At 34.6% G+C, this 17,069-nt stretch overlaps 1 protein-coding gene across 1 annotated transcript; it reads left to right on the top strand.

Annotated features, from left to right (window-relative positions):
• Window positions 1-447: 447 nt before the first annotated feature.
• Window positions 448-14,083, top strand: LOC108368659 (rho GTPase-activating protein 23-like). Its single transcript, XM_017623549.1, has 4 exons — window positions 448-562; window positions 9,742-10,827; window positions 13,293-13,529; window positions 13,624-14,083. Exons 2-4 carry the CDS (start codon window positions 10,693-10,695, stop codon window positions 14,059-14,061), a joined length of 810 nt encoding a protein of 269 aa, XP_017479038.1. The 5' UTR covers window positions 448-562; window positions 9,742-10,692; the 3' UTR covers window positions 14,062-14,083.
• Window positions 14,084-17,069: the final 2,986 nt, after the last annotated feature.

Raw genomic sequence — 17,069 nt, 5'->3', positions numbered from 1 at the left:
AACTTTCTCGGTTCAGACATGAGTGCGAACCATGCACTGTTCATTAGGAATTCTTTAGCTTTGCAATTATTTTTTCTGCTGCGATAATTGTGCGTACTTCAAAAACTAAGCCGGCAAGAATCTTCTAACTTTTAGCTGCTTTGAATAGATTTTGTATATATTCTTTTCAATTGCTTACGCTCCAAAATGTCTAGCGAATATCTCTTTTTTTAAGTGGCACTTCAGTATTCTAGCTAGCGACTCACATTGGCTTGGCCACCGACAGTGGGGGACGTAAACATCTGTAGCTTGGTCGGCATGGTTGATTGTTAATAATTCGTTCGTTGATAAACGGCGAATTGGCCACTTGAGTCAAATTGAAATTTCAATTTAAAATCAGTTGGCTCGACGCGTATAAACGACGGACATCGGGCAAGGCGTGCGCGGTTTCTGTGCAGTATTTTAGTACAGATAAAATAATATTTTTCACAAACAACAGCTGAACAAATTTTGAAAGTAAAATTGAGAACAACAACGAAAAAAGAAACAATAGTCACTGTAATAATATTTTCGCATTCACGAGGTAACTATGTATGTACATATAAAGACGAAGCTAGAAATTATTGCTATATTGCAATACGTAGGTATGTACATTAGACTGCATCGCCGAAAAAAGTTGCCGGTTTTCCGCCGGAACTACAAAATTATTATTATATTTGAAGACGTTCACCAAAATATTTCGGAAAAATATTAAGATTTGCATGAGCTGGACTGATTTGAAAATACCTACAAAAATTGAGTTATTTATGAATAAAAATAATTTCTTAAAGAAATTTTTGAAAAAAAAAAAATCACCTCAGATGACAACCCAGTTTAAACTTAAAAAATTCGCATAAAAATATTAAAATATTTTTCAACGAAATCGTAAAAAATTAGATTTTTTATGCTGTTTTTTTTTAACTTTTTTCAAAGATTGGTTTAAAAAAAACCTTGAGTAAATCAACTAAAACTATTCCGATTTAGACTTCGAAAATCTCATTATTACGTTTCCGTTGAAATTTTTTTTTGTATATTTTTATGCAGATTTTGTAAGCTTAAACTGTTTTGTCATCTGAGGGGATTTTCTTAAAAAAATTCTTTAAAAAACTATTTTTATTCATGAAAAAACTCCATTTTTGGAGGTATTTTCAAATCGGTCCACCTCACGTAAATCTTAATATTTTTCCGATATATTTTGCTCCAAGTCTTAAAATATAATAGATTTTATAATTCCAGTGGAGAACCGATTTTTTTGTTTGTATGGGGAGTGATGCAGTCTAATGTACATACATGCATACATACATATGTACGTATTTACATACACTATATGTAACTGATATGTTACTTTTTGTGAATATACAAGTACAAATTGGCGACTGTAAAGTTATCAGGCTTGGTTGCCTGAACATTTCAAAATTTTCACTTTATACCACAAAAAACAAAAAAAAAACTGACGTAATTACCATCATTTATCTCTTGATGTATTCAGTTATGAAAATATTTCTGTGTCGGTAATGATTAAAGGCATGCAAGTAGTAAGTACTTAGCCAACAAAACAATCAAATTCAAAATAATAATAGTAACAACAATAGCTACAAAATTACAGCAAATTTACTCTTGAATCGGTTTACAAATAGCAAAGGAAATCGCTGACTTTGCATCTTGTATACACAAACATACTAGAGGCTAACGCGCATAAGCTTTTCGGCGGTGGCGTCGTCAACTTTGAAAAGAATCGGCGACGGTGGCGCCGCCGGCGTCCCGTCTGACAACGCCGACACAACTGCCCATAGGACAGATTCCAAAGAGCATAGGAAACCATGAAGCTACATTTTAAACTAAATACTTAGTTTTAGTTGGCTGAACATGAATATGGTACTCACTAATTTTTCGCCAAAGAATCTGTCCATGGAGTTAAAATACGAAATTCTGAAAAATTTTTGCTTGGTGGTATATTCTTTTTTAAAACTATAAACTTGATTTGCGGATTGAAAATTGGCCGCCATCTCGAAAACAAGAGTGGTCAACTTTTCTCCAGTTTCTTAACCCACCAACCAACTCAACACCCAGAATGGGTGTTTTTGACCCAACGATGAAAAAATGCTTCCTAGATGGTAAAATTTTCGTTAAAATATTAAGCAGCAAATTATACCAAGGGTCACCGAAAACCTAAATCTTCTACGTAGTAAGGCGGAAGAGTAAATATACGAGGGCAATCACTTTTTTCCCAATGGCTGTCAAACACAAACTAAATGGCGTAGCTTGCTCCAAATTTTACAGTAGTCTATTAATCGATGGTAGTTTACGGGAGCAGTATTGCATTTAAAATGGCTGTGCAGGAAATTAGAAGAAATCACGGACTTTTTTCAAATTGCCCTCGTACAAAAGTGTAATGAAAAATAGCAAATAAATAATTTTTTTACCAAATCGAGGAAACTTTAACCCTGGGTAGAAAAAGTTTTGATGATAACGTTTGGGCATAGTTTTAAGGCCCTAATATGAATGTCTCCGTGAGTAAGAAAAAATCTTGACCAGCCTTGTTTTCGAAGTGGCGGCAATTCCACAAACACATGAGCTTCGCAAATCAAGTTTTTCGGCTGGTCTCTTAAAATATTGAAAAAAATTGACTGCTATGCGTCCTCAGATTACCATTATTCGACCCTTGTTTAACCGTGCTAAACGTTTCCAATCGGAAAACGTGTTTCCTATGTTTTTCCCGAGTTACGCCTGTTTTTTGAAAAAATAAATGACTTCATACTCATGTTTAGCGGCTTTGAAGTAGTGAAAAAAAAAAGAAGTTTTTGTTTTGTTTTGAAAACGGCGCCGATGTTTCCGCACCTCGGCGGAGACTCGTGAGAAATGACAAAAAACGGCGGCGGCGTGGCTCGGCGGCTTAAGCGTCCAATCCACACATTGTACTATGTAGTCCCTTATGTTTATTGCAATGCCCGCGCTGCTAGCGTCGCATGCCACCGCTCCGATTGCGGTGGGCAGTTGCTGGGGGTCTACCGCCTGGCTAATTAATTGTTGCAAGTGCCGCCCAGCAACTGCATACAAACAAATGGTTTCTATTTGCTTTTATTTTTAGTTTTTCTACCTACTGCCGCCTCATCCATTTACATACATATGTACCAACATACAAGTTGTGCTGGCCGAAAACCGAAATTTATGTTGCAAGCATGCGCGCCACGTTACACGCTCATTCAACCATTCGCCCATTCAATCATAGATTCCTCTTCGTTCTCCATTCGTCGAATGCTNGCCTATTCGTCGACTTATTATCGTCGTCATAAACATAAACAATAGTGTGACGATTTAATTGTAATTTAGTGTGAAATTTGTATGTTATTTTATGGCCACTCAGGCTCGGCCCATTCGCTTGTGCTCTTTGTTGTTTTCCTATGATTTTGTATTGTATAAGCGTGTTAAAAATATGAATTTAATGCGCTACTAAATAGTGCTCACATTGACTTGCCGCATCAGCCCAACTGCCTGCCAGATTCCATGCCATTTGATGCTAAGTGCTCCTCGCAACCCCCACTCGACTCACTTTTGCCGCCCGCTTCCATTGTTTCGAGTGCCATAAATAATTATGTATTTCAATTTTGTGCGATTGCGCAGCATTTTTTGCATATGTGTTTTATTTTTGAGCTACATCTGTACTTCTTTTCCTTTTTGGCATAATTTCAATTTTTGTTACTTCTTCGACTCAAAAGATCTACATAAAAGGCAGTTGCTTACATTTTTCATTACATTTCATTACTCAAAGAGATGCCGCAGCAGCGAATTGCTATATTATACTTGTATTTTTGTTGTCAGCATACATACATACATACAAATATACGATATTTTCGCCCACTTCATTGTTGCTCTTTATTTAATTATTGTTTTGCTTTCTTTCACAACATGTTTTCTCCGCATTTACAGTTAATTTTGCTTTTGAAAGCACAACTTTTAATTAAAATTCTTTTAATTACCTTTCTAGTTTCTTACCTGCTTACGTTGTTTGAATAGTTGGTAAATTTGCGTTGCTCTTTTCGAGGGTTTTGAATAAACAGTCTGTCAAAGAAATATTGGCGCACTGTGTTCTTTTTTGGAAGAAAAGGACAAAATCAAACATCTGGAGAATGAGAAGAGAGAGCGCAACATTTTTAACGGTATTTTAGAGCTTTTGGGATGGAGAATTGAGGAAAGATAGTCTCGTTTGATAAAATAATTCACTTGACCTTCAAAAAAAAAAGGGTTTTTTTAATTTTTATATTTTTTTTAATGTATTTTTAATTTTGTTTTTTCTTTTATTTTTTTTAATATTTTTTTTTTAATTTTTTTATATTTTTTTTTATTTTAATTTTTTTAATTTTTTGTTATTTTTTTTATATGGACTTTTCAAAAGTTTTAAACACCTACAGTCAATCAATAAAGTTTAGGTACAAAGATTTGTTTTTTTAATATGGTTAATTAAAAATTCTCGTACATTATTTTTTATGGAGAAGATAAGTGACATCTTCAACAAAAAAACTTACCAAAAATCAATGGTAAGTCCCAACTTCCTCAGACTTGCACTTTGTTATACTAAAATTTAATGGGCTAAAAAAATGCGTACTCAGATTTTTTCTAAACAGTGTAAATAAAAGTGCAATATGAATTTGCATAATTTTCTTTATTTTTGCACAAGGTTTAGAACTCTGATTTTTGGGGCTTTTGGGCCAAAAAATAGGGGAAAAAAATAAAAAAAAACATTGTTTTTGAAGGTCATTTTAAAAGTCTGATGCTCGGTTGCACCAATCAATTTTAAATTTATCAGCCTGTTGAAATTTAAAATTACACAGTTTTATTTGGAAAATTTGTAACTTTAAATTTTAACAGTCTGATAAAATTTTAAATTGATTTTAGAAACTGGTAATGATTGAATAAACCATTTCCTTGGGCTCAAAACCGATCTTCAAAAGTAAAATGTTTTAATTTTTGAATTGTTTTACCTAACAGCAGCATACAATGAACTTTAAACAAAAGAATGTAAGCTCCGTTTGTGGTTTTTGCTACCATGGAAATGCATCTCTTAACACAAAAATATGCGTATAAAACGTTTTAATAAATTCATCAAGGCAATTATTCTATCCAACGAGTGTATTTTTCCTGAATTCGCCATATCAAAAGCTTTAAAATACCGTTATTTTGTTTCGCTATCTCTTCTCGTTCTCGAAATTTTGTCAATTTTGTCCAAAATAGAACACTATGCGGCGCTGAGTTGGCCATAACTTCCACGTTAATTGCTTTTAAATATTTTTATTGTTTCCTAGTTGGGTAATGACAGTGACCTAAATACGATAGGAACTAGCATAGAATCAGCTACTATGACAGGGCATGTTTTTTTTACGCTGGTAAATCGTAAAAAGACTTTGCCTTTGGCCAACGTGCAAAAAAAAAATTACACTGACAAAAATTACTGAGAAGATTAATAAAATTAATTGATAGTATCTAAATGTATTGATCTGAGTCAATTGTCTATATCCAATTCGAAAAAATGTTTCAACTTGTTTCGTTCCACCAATGCGAGCGAGTATGCGCCTAGCAAAAGACAAACTTACACAAAGAATATGTACTGGCCCTATATCATCCAGCTCACAAAAGTGAGAGATCGCAATGAAAGTTCGCAGATCCTTTCTGCCTAAATGAAGTAGTGTTTTAGAAGTCTCGGGTTTGATGGATAGATAAACCGCTAAACTTGTCACTGCAGTTTAGGGCGCATTACAAACCACCAATGAAATGGTAGTTGGATTTCAACGAGCGCGAAAGAACAATTGGTACGACGAAGGCTAAGCTGATATCGGGCGACACGCGAACTGACCTCGCACCGGCATTAAATAGGCCGAAATACGTGAGAATGGAGAGCTTGAAATGCTGTGCGATAAGAAAAAGTTAGACGGCTTACGGAAGGTTTCAAAACCAGTGCCAATTCCTGCAAGAACCACCACGGCGACTTGGTTTCTGATGTCCAGCACTATTATTGTTATTTATAGAGGTAACAGCACTGAAAGTAGTGGATAAGATGAATCAGAATCCTTGGTAGAGGGCGACGGAAGCTATATCCCACCGCTCCACCATGACGAGGTACGGAAGACAATTTTGCGGCTGAAAAACAACAAAGCTGCTAGAGTTGACGGTCTGAAGGGGCCCTTGAAGATTTACTTTGCGCGTTGGCGACGGCGAAGACTGCAGACGATGGAAGAATGAGCTGTATGAGCTTTATAACGACATATGCGCTGGCGTTAGCAGAAGAGAACTGACTAGCGTGTTTTTTTTTTCGTCACGAGACATTGACAACTACTACCTTTGCTTCAAAACATTTTACCACTATTGGCTATAGCTAATTTGGGCTATTAATAGATACATTTTCAAACTTTTTATGAATTTGTTTTTACTATTACTTTTACTTATATCTCCAAGTTAACATAATCTGATCCACACATCTAGTTTTTAATTGGTCCTTATCTAATTACTGTCAATAACGGTTTTTTTATGCATTTATGAAGATTAGTTTAATTTCACTTAGCTTTCGCTCAAAATAAGGTCGGATGAATTTTACAACCGATATACGTCAATTATTCCTAAAATATGAAAATAAGTATGTACTTACATTATTTATTAGTTTTAAAATAATAAATCTGTGAAAAATCTCACTTTGATTTTTGCTGGGCTTGCAAATATAAATAAACTTTTATAGCTAATTTTAATTACAGCAAATAAAAAAAAAACATATTTTAATAGCTTTTTGTCGCTTTAACTTTATTTGAATGTGTTTAACTTTATTAACGCTTTCGATTTGATGTCCGTTGAGGCCAGTTAAATCACACCTAAACGCCTTTGAATGCGATTAACCAAACCGGACGAGTGCCTGTGCGCTAGCGCAAAATAACACGAATGCTGCGCGCGCGCGCACACACAACAAATGCTCAGATCTTCCAGATGGTGGCGTTAGTGATGAATTGTCCGGCTGCTAGACAGTGGGTCAGTGACCACCAGCACACGTACACTTACAAATGCATACATTATACAGTGACTCAAACAAGCGTTCACAAGTATTTTTTGTTTAAATATTCACAATGTTTTTCGAGTTGATTTTTTTTTGTAAACTTTTAATAAAATTTTTGTTTATTCTATATGTATATAACCAGAAAAAAAAAAACATAAATACAAGATTCACTACAATTTCAAAGGTTTTAATCTAAAGAAGATCAATTCGACTAATTGATTAATCGATTAGTCAAATTTGTTAAAGAATAGCCGATTTCACTTAATCGACAAACCGTTTATTTTCGCTTTTTTTCAACTCACCGTCCATAAACTACTATTAGACTAACGGTTCATTTCCGCCTAGTTTTGTTCCTCCAGTAAACATTATGGGTAGTCATCTAATCCTCGTAACAACGTAACACCAACTTTTCGATGAGCCAGAGGGTTGAAACTTCAAACCTGGCCCAGAATCCGATGGCAGTGCAATATAAAGGATGAATTAATCCGCTACATTGAGTTAAATCAACAGTATCGATATCGGAAAATCCGATGTTGAAAACATATATATATTGAAAAAATTTGTATTAAAAAAATTTATATTGAAAAATCGATATAAAAAATCTCTTAATTACAAAAAATAATAAAATTATTTTTAATAATACTCTTGGAACATTTCTGATTCAAAAAAAAAAAAAAAAATACTCAAAAAGTGTCGCCAGTGTATATATCTAACGTCCACCAAAACTTCCTCATCACCATCTTATTTAACTGGAAACATTTTATTAATACTGCCTGTGTTTTGCTTTGCTTCAGGTTATTTTGTTTTGCTTATATCTCAATAGCATAAAATAGTCTAAAATATTTTCGAAAGGCAATCTCGAAATTTTTTTATTTTTTTTGGCCGAACGTGTACGGTGTAATTATAAACAGGCGAAGTAATACAACAGCTTACTCGCTTTATTTTATATCTTTTCTCGACATCCGACTATCTTATCGAAATTTTTGAAAGCAAATTTTCAAAGAAAAATAAGATCTTTTTTCTCGCTGTTATTACTACACCTGGTATAATTTCACCATGGAGACACTAATTCAAATTTTCGTTATATCGACATTTACAGTCAGATCTTAAAGTGTGATTTCTCAGTGTGTTTGTCTCGAAGATAATTTTTTTTTATACCAAAGTTCATTGATATTCACCAGATCTCAATTCTTATCACCCTAACGTACCACCTTAATGTAAGTTAATTAAAGCTCGCAAAAATCATTAAACTCTTCCTTAGGAAGTACCAGTAGATCCATTAAAAAAAAAAAATTATTGCTGAATGTACATAGGTGTCATCGAAAACTGTAAAAAGGCCACCCGACCCCTAGACTTTAGACTCAGGGGTGTATGGGGCAATTTTTGCTTGCTTGTGTTTATATGGTTTTGGTTAAAGCATCAAAAATTAACAGACGATTTTTAACTTCTAAACTATTTAGGGGATTTACAAGGCGTGTTAAGCGTCTTAAAATCTTAGTCTTACAATTTTTTTTTAATGTAATATAACGGTTAAAATGGGTTTAGGGGATTCGCTGTGTAAGATAAGAGCTAATTATATAGTTTGTATCAGTTTAAAAACATTTCGGTGGAGTTACAAATCTTTTAAAACCATTTTAATCATTATTTTACATGAAAATTTTTATGACATACGATTTTACGACGCTCAGCACGCCCTGTGAATACTCTAATTATGAATAATTAAAAAAAAAATCACCATGTGAACGCTTGCTTGAGTCACTGTACCTATATTTACAATGCATTTTGCTGTAATAATCGCATCACGGCACCGTCACAGCAGCAGGCACTGCTTTAATTGAATTTTACAACATTTTTCATAAAAGTCGCCTTTCAAATGGCGAACTGACGGACACGCGTATGCTGCGATTATTGGCCAATACATATGCAGATACGCAAATACGTAAGTGTGGTTGCTTCTGTAGCCATTTTTGTTGGAGTTGCATTTAAGTTTCGCTTACTGTATTGGCTACTGGTTGCAAATGTTTAGTTTTTCCACTATTTATTGTTTACGACAACAGCAGCGCTGAGTTTATTGATATACGCTTATTCAACAGAGGATAAATATGATTTGTTATTGTGATTTGTGATTATATATATTTTTTTTTAATTACTTATTTAACGATTTTCGCTTAATAGATCATTTTGCAAAATCTGACGTCGCGGCAACAGTGAAGAATGGTGGCTTTGCTAATTCGGATTAAAAATTTAACAGATTTTGTGTTGAAGTTATTAAAGTAAAATTAAAGCGAGTTGCTATTATTATTATTCCTCTTCTACCGCTGAGCTTTGTTTGCGGAAATAATCTATTCGTTTCAAGCGCGCCAATGAAGGTGCAGCTTTGTGTAATTTTTATGATTTCATAAGTTTCTTGTACCGGAAATCAGATTTAAGTTTTCGATCGTAAATTAGGTTTAGGCGGTAATTTTCTTTTTCTTTCCTTTTTTTTTATAGTGTTTTAGCTTTTATTACCCATATGCGCTAGATATCCCAGTCAAAGCATTATTACTGGCCATTGGCAATTTAGCTAATTGGTATACTCACTCTCTCTCTTTGCATTTGAGCCTTTCTTCCGACTACTAAGTTAATTATCGGACAGACAGCTAAACCTGGTTATTTATCGTTGTTTTTTTTTCTCTCTTATTTTATTGCAGATAATGTACATAGCACACGTACGTAAATGCATCATAACAAAGCGTCGAATGAAAGTAAACATTGAAAGCGGAACAGGAACAATGTAATACATTCAGCATGGCTTAAAGAAAATCGAAACGCAAAGTGGAAGAGTTTGAAGTCTTGCATGAATGGGCAGAAAGAAGCCTTATATGAAAAAGGAAACCAACGCCAAACGAAATGTTATACTAAAGCGCAGGACTAGGGAATCCCAATGAAGGTTGTAAGTGTTATTGAATGACGCACAAAACCCCCGGATCAGACCGCATAATCCGCTAGTGAAAAGCAAGGAAACACAGTAGGCGAAGAGGAAAAACAAAAAACAAAAAAACCTGGCAACAACAAAAAAAAAAGCTAAAACTGTAAAGAACCGTGAAAAGCAGAAACAAAAACGCAAAACAACAGAAGTAAAACACCCCAAAACGATAAAGTTTAAATTACCATTTATAGCGCAAATGTAAATGTAAGCACAAATGGGGACATTTTGAGAACGAACGCATCAAGCGCATGTTGTCAACTGTCCTAAACCAACAGCAACAGCAACAGCACAACAACAAAAAGCAAAAACTAACTACAAACAATAACATAAAAACATTGCCATCTCACCATTACTAAATACTATAATCAACCTTATTTCACTTACACATCGCCAACGCGGACACCGTAGCCTTCGACTTCGACTTCGACTTTGTGACTTCGCCAACGTCCATCGTCATAATAATACCATAGAAGTGACATTAAGACAGTTACCGTCAGCGCGTAACACTCGCAACATAGTATTGCAGTCACATAAACAAACATTCAAACATACATACATATGTACATATACTACACACTACATTGAATATAACAGTAAGAAAGGCAAGAAGAATTACCACACTCAATTGTATAGCCGCCGCATTTGCCGCAAAACAAAAAAAAAACATCATAAAATGTTGCAAGACACCAATAGTACCGCCATACAGCCAAAAGTCGTTGTAATTCGACGACGTCCGAATCAAGGTTTCGGTTTTACGCTGCGTCATTTCATTGCCTACCCACCGGAAGATGATCCCTCTTGGCCACAGGTAAGCATACAAACAGCACATAAATATGTTTGTATAATGTGGGCACTCTTTCACACACGGGTACACCATTTATGTATTTTTATTTTTTATTTTTTGTGTATGAACAGTTGCATGGAATATGTGCAAAAAAGTTGATTGCGAGGTAATCTGACGAAAGTTCGTTATGCTTTTTGTTTAAATTTTAATAGAATAATGAAAGTCGTTAAACATCCCCATCGATTGCTTGAAGAAGGTCAGTCATAAAAAATCGGTAGGTATATAAAACAAAGTTGATGTGCAAATTTTTTGCAATAATCGAATAGGTAAAAAGAACGTTTAAATTTTTTATGTAGCAATTTGTAGAAACTTCTTAAGTTTATTATATAAGAACGGCTTCGAACTTAAATTTTTTAAAGCTAGATTTAGATTTTACACTGAGAAAATAGTGTACATATAATCTATGTATAATTCCTCAGTCATACGCCTTCTCTTTTGCGATCTAAATCAGCTACAGAATTTAGAAAGAGAAAGAGCTTTAATAAGGTTTTAGTAAAAAAATATGTTGAAAAGGGTTACCAGCTGTTTAAAAAATCGCATTAAATTAAATTAAATTATATACAAGTTATATGAAATATTAAAATTGGGTGTCGAGGGAAATGAAATTTTTAATTTGAACATTAGAATATCTTTGAGGTATTTGTAGGTGGTTGCCACCTGTTCGAAAAGTTAAACTCAACTTAGTGCACCAGTCAGTTTAAATATGTATCACAGTGTCAGACGAAAGAGATTATAGAAGGTTGTAGTTTTGAAAATATTTTTGAAGAGGCTTGCCACCTGTTGGAAAAGTTCAATTCAAATTATTGAATAAGTTAAATTAATTATTAAAATGGGGTTCCAATTGGAATTGGTTAGACGCAAAAACAATTTTCGCAGCCTTTGAATTTTTTTCCTATTTTATGCAATTTCTTGGCCAATGACTCGGTAAATATCACCAAATCCTGTGGTGAAAGAAATATCTTTAGTTGACGTAACTAAAGTCTATTCTTTCGCGAGTTCTTGTTAGATTTCTATACTTCTCTAAATATACAAACGCTTTCAAACTCTCTAAAATTATTTAAAATCGCCTTAGAACCAAAATAGAACGATTATGGACATTAATCCCTAATCATTCAAATAACAGACCGTAAACGCATCATTCAGAAACATTGAAAAAAAGTAAAAAAAGTGAAGAAAATGTTCACTTCCACCTGAAGAAGTTTGGATACGTAACTAAGCTCGATAAAGGGATTCCACATGAACTCAAAGAAGTCCATTTGCCAGTTCGTGGAGAAAAGAAAAAAGTAATCTAGTAGAAAGAAGGAAAACACTGATGAGCTTTTGATTTTTTTGGATGCAGACTTCTTTGGCATTTTTTTAAATTCATTTGGATATCCCAAGATGGAAAGCAGGTGTAGAAAATATTAGTAACCACCCATATTTATTTTTTACAACAACTTTGCCTTGATACGCCGAGAGTAGTTCTTCTACATATCCGAGTTTTGTAACCACTTGATTTGTGTATTTTTCTCACGAACTCAGCTTTTCTTCGAATATGCTATTTTTAAACAACTCCCTAATTTGTGGTTAACAGCGGTCGCCCCTCGACCGACAATGGCAAACTGTAGGTCCCTGCATTTTGTGTGACGCACAACGCAATTTGGAGGTGAAGTTCGGCCAAACACTTAACAAGAATGTGAGCGCCAAATATTTTTTTTTATTTTATTATGTAGTTAGCATTCAGCATTCTTCCCGCTACGAACTTTCATCAAGCTCTCCCTTCAGCAAAACCAACAGACGATTGGTCTACAGTTATTCGCATTTAAAATACATTTTTTCGCTGTTTTCCCCTGATTTTTGTTTGGCTTAAAATTTGCCTTTCTTTTATGCTGAGTATTTTCGCTTTTGTTTTTGCCATGCTTCGTTGATTGCCACTTTAAATAACAACACAAACGCTGCTAACAACAACAATAGCAACAACAAACAAAGTAATAAAATAAAAAAATAAAAACGAACGTACGACCACTAACCACTTTTTCGCCATTTCTTCAACAGACATTTTTACAACATTCATTATAAACACATCTAAAAAATAAATAACGACAAAAAATTAAAATAAAAAACTAACAACATTTTTTTTTCACCGCCCCCTCCCTCTACTTTTGGGTTATTATTTTTTTCTTTCCTTTTTTGCACACTTTCTCACACTTAAACCGTCAAGTAAGCAACTCATTCACTCACTCATTTTGTTGTTGTTTTTTTTTCTTTCTTTTTTTGGCTCTTTCGCATGCGCTGACTCTGATTTCCACTTCGACTCCAATTGCCACTCTCGCCGCGCGATTTTTCGGTGTTGGTGTTGACTTTGTTGGCTCACTTTGACTGGCTCGTCGTTGTATTGCTGGCTGACTAACTAACCGACGACTGACTGGCTTTGGCTTTGGCGTGTGTAGGAAGCATCTGATCCGTACCACCACCAAGTGAAAGCTATGGAAACCATTTTCATAAAAGAAGTTCAAACGAACGGACCTGCTCACTACGCCAACCTGCAGACGGGCGATCGCGTTCTAATGGTGAACAACACACCCATCGCTGGTCTAACATACAGTACAATCGTGTCGATGATCAAACAAACGCCTTCAGTGTTGACGTTGCATGTGGTGCCCAAGGAGTGCGACGTACTGCAGATGGTAAGTGTTGGTATTTTGTTGTGCCATTCATAAATGACAAATTACTAATAACCATATTCCTGCCCATTTCCATTTCATTATTTCACTATTGCAGCACTACACCAGCATTGCGCACACACCAGAAACAAATCGTCTTGCCACAGCGCCTCGACCCATACCATCGCCTGTAACTGTGGGCAATGGTAATGCAGCTGGCGCATTAATACCAATCACACCAGCTGCTGCTGCTGCTGCATCTGCATCTGCATCTGCATCTACTACAAAATCATTTTCACACCAACAGCAATTGATCTCATATCCACCGCTGAGCGGTGGCAATGGTAGTGGTGGTGGAGGTGGAGGTGGAGGTATTGGCGCCGGAGGAAAGGCTAGTCGTTCGGGCAGTATTACAAGCTCTGGTAGCAGTAGCTTCCGCCCCACACTGGTGGGGAGCGGCGGCGAATTTGTTGATATGTCATCGCAGGGACTGCACCAGCATAGCGGACGTTTGCTGATACGAGACGATGGCGGCGGAGGCTTTCTGTCGCGGTAAGTGTACAAATATTTGCATATTATTTAATGGGATTGTAGTTGAAATGGTAATTATGCAACTCAGTTAATTTAATTTATGCTCGTTGCGAGTGAGTAAAATGAATGCAAAACTGAAAATAGTTAAAGTTTAAAAAATGTTTACCTTGAAAAGTATCTGGTCTGTGTATCTGTGAATTTAAATTTTTATTCTGTAGTGGTTATTCCTGTTAGTTGTTAAATTTGAGTTGCGTTTTATATGCTAAGAGTGCATTGTGTTCGCATTTTGTTTTTGAACGCGAAGACGAATACGAAGGCGAATACAAGCACGAATATGAATATTAACTGAAGGCGAATTGTGAGACAAATACGGAGGCCAATATGAGAATGAATACCAGTGCCTGACCGAACTCGAATTTTTGGCCGAATCCGAACACTAACCGAATACTCGGCTTTTTTCTTGAAGGAACTTTAAGAGTAAAAATTACATAGCTTGAAAAAATCGTAGTTTTATTCCGCGAGATTACTTTCGAATAAATGTTCCAAGCACCCCCATTATCTTTACGCTTGTAAAATTCCCAAATCGCTTTAATCTATACTATACAAAGCAATTTTAAAAATTTGACTTGCCAAAAGTTGTATCGGGCTTTAAAACTTCGGGCAGGAAATCTATCTATAAATAGGCAAGCATGAATCAATTGGGAACAATTTTCTTCGATGTATGTTTCATTACCAATTCGAATGCTTGTTGCTTTGTTGGAAAGGTGTTTAGAACGAGGAGTGCACAAAGTTTTAATTTGTCCAATAGGTGGCGCAGGTATCGAGTTACGCTAAAAATCGTATTTATTGGCCGATTTGCTTCAAACTCAGAATATATATTACTTATATAACAAAAACCTGCCAAAAATGGACAACATATTCGAGTTATTTCAAATTCAGGTCCATGCAATATGACATCATGTCTATGATGCTTTCGATTTTAATTCTACCGAGCCTTTCTGGAAACGATTTTATTTTTCAACCAATTCACATACATGGTTTGGATAAAAAAACAAATTTTGTAGAATAGCTTAGAATTATTACATTAGGGCAATTCATCTAAACGCGTGAGTGCCTCGTAACCATGTAAACCTCGTAAACGTTACTTAATTTTGTATGGTTTATTTAAGAGGTTTACGCTGTTGCGAGGCATTTATGCGTTTCCATGAATACTTATATTATTTAACAAGATGTATATTAGGCTGGGTCGATTTTGTATGGGGGAAAATAAAAGTCATTTGACCGCATTGTAATAGTAATATTATGATGTCTTAGGTCTCAGCCAATTGTTATTGGCCACGAAAGATTAATTTAAAACTTATCTTTAGCCCGCGCTATTGAATCAAAGTGTATGAATTTTGAAAATGTAACTTTGGCTTGTAATATCTATGGAATGCGTTATTGTTATAAACATGACGATATATCAAATTAAGGGCTATTAAATTTAGAACCTCACGTTCATTTATCATTTTTCAATAAGTCTACACGTTTTTAAGATATTAAAATAAAAAATAAGAAAACTATGATTTTCCCTTATGAATTTTCAATTCTTCATTACTTCAGCAACCAAGTGAAAAATACAAAAAAGTGAGACGAGATTTATTTCAAACCTTTTAATGTTTATATAATATTAAAATGACCATGGACTTGGTCACGCCGATTTGGTCAGTTTTCAAGATCGTGGTGAATGAATGTATTGTCAAAGATTAGGAATCGTTCGACAAGTTAATAGTAGTTTCAAACATATAAGTATTTACATACATTACAATTAGGGTGAGAAACGCCCATTTTAAGTCCATTTTTGCAGTCTTGAAAACTGGTGCGGAATGGTTTCATTAGTCGCCGCAGAAGCACATTTTTCGCGGTTTCTAAATTTGCCGTTATATGAAAGTAGGGGACGTGCAATAAGTGTTTAGATATACATAAATATTTTAGTTAATTCCATTATGTGAAAAAGTGTCTGTAAGTAAATGCAATAGTCTTTAACATATCCTGGGAAATCCTTTTGCGGACTCTCCAATTGGACGATATTGCTTTGCATTCAGCTTGAACGAAAAAAGTCACTCGCTTGCACAGTTTTCTGTAATCCGGTTCTTTTATTTAAAGGTTATTTATACAATTGAAGAGAAATTTTTTTAGAAAAAAACTGGAAATCCACTTAAGTTTTTCGATATAACTTTGGTAAATGTTACTCGATCGGTGCGTAATAATTAACAAATTGAAGGCGAGACTTAATGTTACTGATTTTTGATAATAATATGACTAAAATAGTTCAGATTATAAACAAATTATTTAAAATAAAAAAAATCTTGAACAAAATTTTTTATCATTTTCTTATATTTGCAATTTTTATATTGTATGCATAAACATAAGTAAACCAATTAGTGTGTCTAGAAGTTGTGCCTGTTCAGTGTTTCCATACTAATTTGCATAAACAAAATTTTTCCGCGATGATGGAAAATAATGGCTATTCTATTAGAGCTACCGAAATTGTTCCTAAATTTGCAAAAAAATCGCAAACTATAGCTAATATTAAAAAAGGATTAGAATATTTGGAACTAGCGATCTAAATGCACGCCAGCAATATTAATATTGTTCTTTACATCTTTTGACTATAGGCCAGTGCAATTATCAAGAGAACAATTAAAATTATCTTGAAAATAGATAAGTTTGAGATTAACGATAAGATAAAGGGCTGCGCCAAATGATACTTGACTTTATCTTTTGCGTTAAAGGATTCATTATCTAATAATATGCACCAAAATTTTTGGCTAAACCCAGAATTTTTAACAAGAATTGGTCTTATTCGACTAGTGTGCTGTGGGTCACTTGGCGGTCGATGCGCGGGCTCTTACAATTAAAATGAAAGACTACTATTTCGCAGGCTTGTTGTTGACTTCATGATACAATATATTTTCACTATTACCAAGGGATTTGAAAAAAAATTAGATTTTCGACCCGCCCTAATGTATATCAATCCAACAACGTTAGTCA

Source organism: Rhagoletis zephyria, unplaced genomic scaffold, assembly GCF_001687245.7.
Source record: "Rhagoletis zephyria isolate East Lansing unplaced genomic scaffold, Rhagoletis_zephyria_1.1 Rzeph_scaffold_03241, whole genome shotgun sequence".
NCBI classification, from domain to species: Eukaryota; Metazoa; Arthropoda; class Insecta; order Diptera; family Tephritidae; genus Rhagoletis; species Rhagoletis zephyria.
Note: the sequence above shows the minus strand (reverse complement) of the source record. Positions and strands in the feature narration are given on the sequence as shown.

Bases quoted from the DNA above. Each gene is read 5' to 3' on its own strand.
- LOC108368659 (XM_017623549.1), top strand. From the start codon at position 10,693: ATGTTGCAAGACACCAATAGTACCGCCATACAGCCAAAAGTCGTTGTA. The intron at 10,828-13,292 runs GTAAGCATACAA...TGGCGTGTGTAG, and splicing joins ATGATCCCTCTTGGCCACAG to GAAGCATCTGATCCGTACCA. The intron at 13,530-13,623 runs GTAAGTGTTGGT...TCACTATTGCAG, and splicing joins AGTGCGACGTACTGCAGATG to CACTACACCAGCATTGCGCA.